The 9,660-nt window shown below is 47.9% G+C and overlaps 1 protein-coding gene across 1 annotated transcript in view; it reads left to right on the top strand.

The window, feature by feature from the left end:
- RHPN2 (rhophilin Rho GTPase binding protein 2) overlaps positions 1 to 9,660 on the top strand; it is a 49,703-nt gene that overhangs the window by 24,930 nt on the left and 15,113 nt on the right. Inside the window, exons 5-6 of the mRNA XM_018570744.1 lie at positions 2,573 to 2,648; positions 8,548 to 8,625. Coding sequence (XP_018426246.1) covers positions 2,573 to 2,648; positions 8,548 to 8,625 — 154 coding nt within the window. The remainder of the gene's footprint in view (positions 1 to 2,572; positions 2,649 to 8,547; positions 8,626 to 9,660) is intronic.

Below are 9,660 nucleotides of genomic sequence, written 5' to 3'. Positions count from 1 at the left end.
TGCTTGCTGTGCAGCAATGCGTGTGACCCGAAGAGCCGCAGCAATGCGTGTGACCCGAAGAGCCGCCTTTTATCCACGAATGTTCACAACGATGTCGAAAGGTGAAAAAAACCCCCCAGAAAAATAAGATAAAAGCTACAATTCTCGGTATTTTGCATGTTTGACAGATATGCGCAGAGCAGCCATCACTCGCTCCCAACAACAAATACCTCCTGTGAAGTGCACCTGTCACAGAAGAATCCTGTGAGAATGGGAAATGTGCAGCCTGCGCGTCCTACTATATGTGCCGGGAAAATGAATATAGTGTAAAGGAAACAAAGCAACATGTAACTGTTTACCAATCACAAGGGCTGTTCAAACTTTCAACGCGTTTCGGGGGGGCGGTTCTGAGAGATCCTTCATCAGGGCTACAACATCATACCTGTAAATTGAGTTATTGGGCGCAAACACCCACAACTGATACTTGTGAACTATAAATGAGCACACGTGTTCCAGTCTGATTGGACAATCCCCTGTAGGGCCTGATTGGATACAAATTGATTAGTTGGATTAGTCAGGTGCTCATATTGTATAGTTTTGGTAAAGATGATTGTACATACATTGAATGCGCGGGTTGCTAGGTGTATGGTGACCCTTGGGTAGGCTTTAGAAGACATTGAGAGACCAAGGACATGTTACATGAGGCTAGTAGAGATCCTGCTATAGCAAGCTACCACTCCCACTGCAGACTGATAGTCCCAAGGGCTGTACAACAAGTACTGAAGGGCCACACGTGCAGATTGGGCACAAGGGCTCTATATTCATAGGCACCTTAACCTCTGCCCCCGAAACCTCATCATATGTAAAAAGAAACGTCCTGCAGTGTAGGTATAAAGGGTTGCTTCACCCGAAACCACTGTCCCCTGGACCCCGATGGGTCAGTCACCTGCTGGCCTTTTAATATTTTTCATCCTTTGGATACTCCGAGAGCCTATAGCAAGCAAAGGCAAAAATATATCTAATCGTTATACAAAACCTCATCGTATGTAAAAAAATAAACATCCTGCAGTGTAGATATAAAGGGCCACTCCTTCCAAAACCTCCATGACGGGCCGGGTCACCTGCTGGCTTTGAATATTTTTGATCCTTTGGATACTCAAAGAGCCTAGAACAAGCAAAGGCAACACGATCTCTAATAATCACTATACAAAACCTCATCATATGTAAAAGGTAACGTCCTGTAGTGTAGTTCTAAAGGGCCACTCCATCCAAAACCACTGTCCCTGAACCCCGATGGGTCAGTCACCTGCTGGCTTTCGTGATGGGTGAGACATTCCTACAGCCCCGCCCCCAGCCCACCGAAGCCATGCCCCCAGACCGCTGAAGCCTCATCCCCCATCCCGCCGAAGCCCTGTCCTCCCAACCTGGTCACCAAGCTAGCGTGAAGGGGGGGAGGAGACTTGCTCGTCACTGGTGAGGCATCGAGATTGATGTGTGTTTTTGTTTGTTGATTGTCCTGCAGTGTAGGTATAAAGGGCCACTTCACCCCAAACCACTGTCCCCTGGACCCCGATGGGTCAATCACCTGCTGGCTTTTTATATTTTTCGTCCTTTGGATACTCCGAGAGCCTAGAGCATGCAAAAGCAAAAAGATATATAATATTATTATAATCATAATAATTACATAAAACCTCCATGATATGTAAAAGGTAACGTCCTGCAGTGTAGATTTAAAGGGCCACTCCATCCAAAACCTCCCTGACGGGCCGGGTCACCTGCTGGCTTTGGATATTTTTGGTCCTTTTGGATGCTCCAAGACCCTAGAGCAAGCAAAGGCAACACGATATATAATAATCATTATTATACATTGTACTCTGCTCCTCCATACAATGTTACTCTCCGGAAAGGCGAATTCTGGCACACGCGTGAAGGATAGAGCCGAGTCGGGTGTTACCGAACGGCCCGTGTTTACAGTTGTGTGTGCACACGATGAGTAGCATGTGCATCGCATTCCTGGGCGCTGGGTGTGGCGCCGAAGTAAAGTGTTATTGAGGTACTGAGAGATAACTATAGCACATAACCCAGTTTAATATAACCCGTCACCCTCTCCCCCTCCTATAATCTGCCGGTGACGCTCCCTGGGTGACTCACACTCCCAATATCCTCGTTGGATAATGAGGGAACACTCCGCGATTTCATATGTGGGATCCCCCGGGGTGATCGATTTTTACCCCGGAGATCATTTCATAGAATGAGGATGGAGAGAGAAACCGAGCAAAAAGGAGCAAAACGGACAAGTTCATTACATCCCATTTTAAAGGGGCAGTGACAGGAAATAGTGTGCAAGTGGAGTAACCCTTTAAGTAACTTTTTTGATAAGGCAGGTCTGGGCTTGTGGCTCTCGTCTTTGTGTATTGGCATGCCCCGTTCAGTCCACAGACGTCAATCCAGTCATCTCCACGATCGGTCAAGGTCATATGGCACTGCTGACCCCCCCTCCCCCAATCTATTTTTCTTACACATCTATAGGGCCCCGTTGTAGGGTTGCCATGGGCCCCGCATTGCTCTGACTCGGGTATGTTCTGTATTGCAGGCAATCCTCCAGCATTCCACTCATCCCTCTGGGCCTCAAGGAGACAAAAGACGTCGATTTCACCACTCAGTTCAAGGTAAGAGAAAAATATTTCGGATTGTTTCGGGGAGATGTTTGCTTTGTAAATCACGTGACACCGTCTACGAGATAATAACCGAGGGCTATCGAGAAATCTGTGATCGGGGGCGTGACTAGCGCCGCAGCGCAGGTCGGGCAACCCAAAACTGTTTTTTTTTAAATGGGCAGACCTGAAAAAAAGGTTTTGGTTATCTAAATGAGTTGTAGGTGACCTCCGACCTTCCCTTCAGTCTTCTATCTGACCTCTGTCCCTCCCTTCAGTCTTCTATCTGACCTCCGTCCTTCCCTTCAGTCTTCTATCTGACCTTCGTCCTTCCCTTCAGTCTTCTATCTGACCTTCGTCCTTCCCTTCAGTCTTCTATCTGACCTTCGTCCTTCCCTTCAGTCTTCTATCTGACCTTCGTCCTTCCCTTCAGTCTTCTATCTGACCTTCGTCCTTCCCTTCAGTCTTCTATCTGACCTTCGTCCTTCCCTTCAGTCTTCTATCTGACCTTCGTCCTTCCCTTCAGTCTTCTATCTGACCTTCGTCCTTCCCTTCAGTCTTCTATCTGACCTTCGTCCTTCCCTTCAGTCTTCTATCTGACCTTCGTCCTTCCCTTCAGTCTTCTATCTGACCTTCGTCCTTCCCTTCAGTCTTCTATCTGACCTTCGTCCTTCCCTTCAGTCTTCTATCTGACCTTCGTCCTTCCCTTCAGTCTTCTATCTGACCTTCGTCCTTCCCTTCAGTCTTCTATCTGACCTTCGTCCTTCCCTTCAGTCTTCTATCTGACCTTCGTCCTTCCCTTCAGTCTTCTATCTGACCTTCGTCCTTCCCTTCAGTCTTCTATCTGACCTTCGTCCTTCCCTTCAGTCTTCTATCTGACCTTCGTCCTTCCCTTCAGTCTTCTATCTGACCTTCGTCCTTCCCTTCAGTCTTCTATCTGACCTTCGTCCTTCCCTTCAGTCTTCTATCTGACCTTCGTCCTTCCCTTCAGTCTTCTATCTGACCTTCGTCCTTCCCTTCAGTCTTCTATCTGACCTTCGTCCTTCCCTTCAGTCTTCTATCTGACCTTCGTCCTTCCCTTCAGTCTTCTATCTGACCTTCGTCCTTCCCTTCAGTCTTCTATCTGACCTTCGTCCTTCCCTTCAGTCTTCTATCTGACCTTCGTCCTTCCTCTCCTGGACTGAAACGTCTTCCTCTGATGTCACTCCACGCTGGGAGCTCCTCACAATGTGTATTAGAAGCTGCAGCAAGTCAGATAGAGCCGCCTCATTTCCTGGATGAAGGAGGTCCGGCATCATCTAGTGCTTTTCTCCCCAGCCTGATTGGGGGGTGGGGGGAGGCGGGATTTGGGGATTGTTTAGACCTTTTAGACTTAATGCTTATTACTGTTTTATGTCCCTTTTATTTCTCTGTGGCTGTCGGAGCCTTGCAATGCCTCATGGGACTTGTAGTTCCACAGTAGCTGGAGTCCTCAGGCTGCTGCTCCACAGTGTATTATAAGGATCTATTTTTAGCCAGCAGAGAGGGATCTAATTTTAGAATGAGGAGGTTGGCTTGCTGATTGGCTGAGCCGGTCGGAGTCATGGGGAGATGACGGGTGATGTAGTATCTGGAGGTGAGTCACGCCGTTACTCCCCGGAGCCCGGAAGATTTCCCCGAGCGGAGTCCTTCCCTGTACACCTCCGCCCTGCGCTGTCAGCACTTCCAATGGCTGCCGAGTTATCAAACAGGAATTCCAAAGTGGACGTCACCTTTATGGAAATGAATCTGAGATACGAGTGCAGACAAGTAAGACCGTGACTGGAGAGATCTCCGAAATCTCCTCCAAGCTCCAACAATCATAATGTCATACCAATCGGTGCAGCTTTCATTACCGTAATCCCTGGGGATCCTGCCATGAGGGTCCTTGGTCAAGCACTTCCTGTTACAGTGTGACAACACCTAGTCTCTGTCACTGTCTGTGCTCCTTTGTTGTCACCCTGTCACGTGGGCTTCCGGTGATCCTGCCCTGAAGGTCACTAAAATCTCATTGAAGTGCTAATATGTTACGATCTTTTCAAAGCTGCAGCTTTCATTATACTGATCCCTGGTGATCCTGCCATGACGGTCCTTGTTCAGACACTAGGGTGGCAACGAGGGATGCACCGATATCGATACTAGTATCGGTGCCGATACCGAGTATTTGGGCGAGTACTCATACTCGCCCAAATGCTCCGATGCCTGGCCCGATACTTCCTGTATCAGTAAGCCGGGCAGCGCGTCATTACACGCTGCCTGGCTTCCTGATTGGCCGGGAAGCCGGCTCCATGCTCCCTCATCACTTGTGACGAGAGAGCATGGAGCCGACTTCCCAGCCAATCGGGAAGCAGGGCAGCGTGTAATGACGCGCTGCCCGGCTTTATCAAGGCAGGATCACTAAAAGCCCCTGTGACAGGGTGACAACACAAGAGCGCAATTGAGTGGCAGGGACTGAGCGTTGCCACTAGGGATGCACAGATACCGGTATTTTGGTACCGGAGTACCGATAATTTTTTTCTCCGTACTCGCCGATACCGAATACCGGAAGACCCATTCAGGAAGCCAGGCGGTGCGTAATGACGCAGCTCCCGGCTTCCCGATTAGCAAGGAAGTCGGCTTCATGCGCCTTCGTCATCTCATGATAAGGGAGCATGGAGCCGGCTTCCCGGCCAATCGGGAAGCAGGGCGCCACGTTATTACACGGCGCCCGGCTTCCATGATTGGCCAGAAAGCCGGCTCCATGCTCCCTTATCATGAGATGACGAAGGCGCATGAAGCCGACTTCCTTGCTAATCGGGAAGCCGGGAGCTGCGTCATTACGCACCGCCTGGCTTCCTGAATGGGTCTTCCGGTATTCGGTATCGGCGAGTACGGAGAAAAAAATTATCGGTACTCCGGTACCAAAATACCGGTATCTGTGCATCCCTAGTGGCAACGCTCAGTCCCTGCCACTCAATTGCGCTCTTGTGTTGTCACCCTGTCACAGGGGCTTTTAGTGATCCTGCCTTGATTGTCCTTGTTCAGGGACTTCCTATGATAGGGTGACAACGCTCTGTCCCTGTCACCTAACTGTTCTCCTGTGTTGACACCCTGTCACATGGGCTTCTGATAGAGAATACAAGGGGCTGTGCTGACATGTTCATGAGGTTCACACCCGGAGTTCAGCTTTATTGTTTGTGGAACGTTCATTAAAAATCTCTCCCATCTGCGGCCAAGCAAAACTGCGCAAATATCCGTCCGCCCAGAAATAAAATCACGCCTCCCATTCTGGCTTTCTCGGCTCTCTGTGGATTGAACACGCTGGAATTCTTAGGTTGGTTTAAGATAAGGGGATTAAAGATAATGATACAAAAGGTGGAGAACCTGACAAACATGACCTAACCATAAAAATTCCACCGCGGTTACTTATCACAGAACATTCTGGGCTGTTCCCCGAAGACGTAATGGGCTCGGAAGAAATGTTTGTTCAGGATTAACCCGGCCCTGCGGGAAATGAGATAAACCGGATCATTCCAAGAAAATACAGCAGCCAGATCCCTATACAATCGGGAGATTCTGGGCTGATCCATATACAATCAGGAGCTTATGGGCTGGTCCCTATACAATCGGGAGATTCCGGGCTGATCCCTATACAATCGGGAGATTCCGAGCTGATCCCTATACAATCAGGAGATTCTGGGCTGATCCCTATACAATCAGGAGATTCTGGGCTGAACCCTATACAACCAGGAGATTCTGGGCTGATCCCTATACAACCAGGAGATTCTGGGCTGATCCCTATACAACCAGGAGATTCTGAGCTGATCCCTATACAATCAGGAGATTCTGAGCTGATCCCTATACAATCGGGAGATTCTGGGCTGATCCCTATACAATCGGGAGATTCTGGGCTGATCCCTATACAATCGGGAGATTCTGGGCTGATCCCTATACAATCGGGAGATTCCGAGCTGATCCCTATACAATCGGGAGATTCCGAGCTGATCCCTATACTATCAGGAGATTCCGAGCTGATCCTCTCTATCCGGAGATTCCGAGCTGATCCCTCTCTATCCAGAGATTCCGAGCTGATCCCTCTCTATCCAGAGATTCCGAGCTGATCCCTCTCTATCCAGAGATTCCGAGCTGATCCCTCTCTATCCAGAGATTCCGAGCTGATCCCTCTCTATCCAGAGATTCCGAGCTGATCCCTCTCTATCCAGAGATTCCGAGCTGATCCCTCTCTATCCAGAGATTCCGAGCTGATCCCTCTCTATCCAGAGATTCCGAGCTGATCCCTCTCTATCCAGAGATTCCGAGCTGATCCCTCTCTATCCAGAGATTCCGAGCTGATCCCTCTCTATCCAGAGATTCCGAGCTGATCCCTCTCTATCCAGAGATTCCGAGCTGATCCTTATACAATCAGGAGATTCTGGGCTAATCCCTCTACAATCAGGAGATTCCGGGCTAATCCCTCTACAATCAGGAGATTCCGGGCTGATCCCTCTCCAATCAGGAGATTCCGAGCTGATCCCTATACAATCAGGGGATTCTGGGCTGATCCCTCTCTTTCCAGAGATTCCGGGCTGATCCCTCTCTATCCAGAGATTCCGGGCTGATCCCTCTCTATCCAGAGATTCCGGGCTGATCCCTCTACAATCTTAGTTCCTCTCTGCAATACAAGTACATTTCTCTGTTTTATCCCATTACAAATGCTGCAAGTACAGAAGAATAGCTGCGGATCCGCCAGAAATCCGGAGAGTTCCTAACTCCTTGTTTAAGGCTGACCACGCTGCATCTACTGCACGGAAATCCCTAGCAGTGTTGTCAGCCCTTCCAGCCAGACTACAGAATTCCACCTAAACCTACATTGATTTCTTTCCTAGCTAACCAATCCTTCCGCCCTGGCACCCAAGAGCCGGCCCATAGACTCTGGGGGCTATTGAGGAAAACATGTGCCAGGCTGCAGGTACATGTTGTGTGACATTAAACCAGCTGTTGGGGACAATGGGGCAAAATCGAATGTTCCGAGTGTCATTTCTCTTCTGGTCGAGTGTTCTTCAGAAGGTTCATTCATAAAGAACATCGTGAATAGGGGAAAATACCAGAGGGAGCTGAGGATCATAGGGAAAAGAAGGTCAGTAACAAGATTCAATGTTGCAATTTGAGAGAACACTGGCAAGAACGACCATACAAATGTAACCATTGCTCTCCCCATAGTATCAACGGTTACATTTATATTCTCATTCCCTTCAACGATCAATTGAATTGTAACATTGTATCTCCTTACTGACGCATATTTATTTCCTGTGATCCTCGGCGCCATCTAGTGGCCATAATGTGGTATTTCCGCCATTCACTCTGTTCTGTGTAAATGAACCTATTGAAGAACATTCAACCAGAAGAGAACTCGCACTAAGAACATTCATTGTTGCCTCATTCTCACAACAGCTGGTAAACTTGCACAGACATATATTTTTTTTACATGCAGTTCGCGGGACGAATAAATTATGCAAATCTTTTATAAATGGACTCCTATGTGTAAAGAACGGGCTCTTGGGAGACGTAGTTCTGGGTATGCCTATGCCAATAGGAACTGACTCCTCCAGCAGCCTGCCCAGCAGGATTTTTTTTACAAGCCTGGTAATGATGTCATAGGGAGTGATGTCATAGGGAGTTATAAAGGGGTCAAGGTAATAGAAGGAAATGATGGCGGGACATGATCTAGAGGGGGAAGGGAGGTATGTCCTAAATTTGGGTAATACATGGACATGCATGCTAAGACGGCTCTGTGGGGAGTGAGAACTTCATAGAAAACGTCATCCCGCCAGCCGTTCAGAATGTGTCTTTATCGTTACGTTGTTTCTTCTCACGTTCTGTAAATCGATATGAAAGTCGCCTCTTTGCCATTTTGTAGGACTTTATCCTGGAACACTACAGCGAGGACGGCGCCGACTATGAAAATGAGCTGGCCGACCTGATGGACCTCAGACAGGTACGATTTCATTTTCAGAGCCCCTTGCTTGATGCCATATTAAAGTGTACCTGTCACTGCAGAGGTAGACCTGCCCTATAATCACATCTAGAAAATAATACATATTGATAAATAATAATAAATATTCATCAAAAAATAAGTGACCCATATATCATATGGAAAGAAAAATATGACTAAATATAAAAAAAAAATGAATGATAAAGATGGTAAACAAACTTATTTGCCGGTCAGCGCCTCCATTTTTTCTATCTCCTCCCGGTGGTCGGCGTCTGGGATCTCTCAGATTCAGGAGTCGGGAAGACACATTTTGGCTCCTTTCATAAATCTCAACCTGAAAGTAAAAGAATTTTTTGGTGGGGATTTTAGCTTTCGGCGGCCTCCCCTCCCCCCATGATAAAATACTGAACCCGGTGATATAATTGCCGAGGAATTCCGATCTGTTCCTTTGATTTCATATTGTAGAATTCCCGGCTCATTCTTCTCATGGAATGTTATAGAAAAATGTTCACGGTGCAGATTCTGGTCCTGGAATTCAGCAGCTCTTATGTCTGGACGGCTCTCTTCTCTTCTATAGGTTCTGCTGGAGTCTCAAATACATTTTTACGTAACATTCGAGTTTACCCCCCTAAAAAAAAAAAAAAAATCAGCTGCGATTTGATTGGTTAATTAGGCAGCACTTTTCTACCATCCTTATACTCGATGACCAGCGGAAGAGCCAAAACAGCCTTCTGCTTACCCTTCCGTTTCTTCAAACGTCACAAAATTAGAGTCAGTCCCTTGTAATTATCTACCTCAACAATAGGCATCCTCTGCCCTCCAGCTGTGGTGGAACTACAAATCCCATGAGGCATTGCAAGACTCTGGCAGCCACAGGCATGACTCCCAGAGGCAGGTGCAAGATGGGAATTGTAGTTTAACTGCAGCTGAAGTGCACAGTGCAATCTCCATTAAACCCTATGGAGATCTTGCTGGATCCTGATCAGATTGGGAGGGGGTTTGACTGCTGGGAGTGGAGATTGGGAGGGGGGGGTTTGA

This window comes from Nanorana parkeri, unplaced genomic scaffold (genome assembly GCF_000935625.1).
Source record: "Nanorana parkeri isolate BGI_ZX_2015 unplaced genomic scaffold, ASM93562v1 scaffold1590, whole genome shotgun sequence".
NCBI classification, from domain to species: Eukaryota; Metazoa; Chordata; class Amphibia; order Anura; family Dicroglossidae; genus Nanorana; species Nanorana parkeri.
The sequence above is the reverse complement of the archived record's forward strand: the minus strand, read 5'-3'. Positions and strand labels throughout refer to the sequence as shown.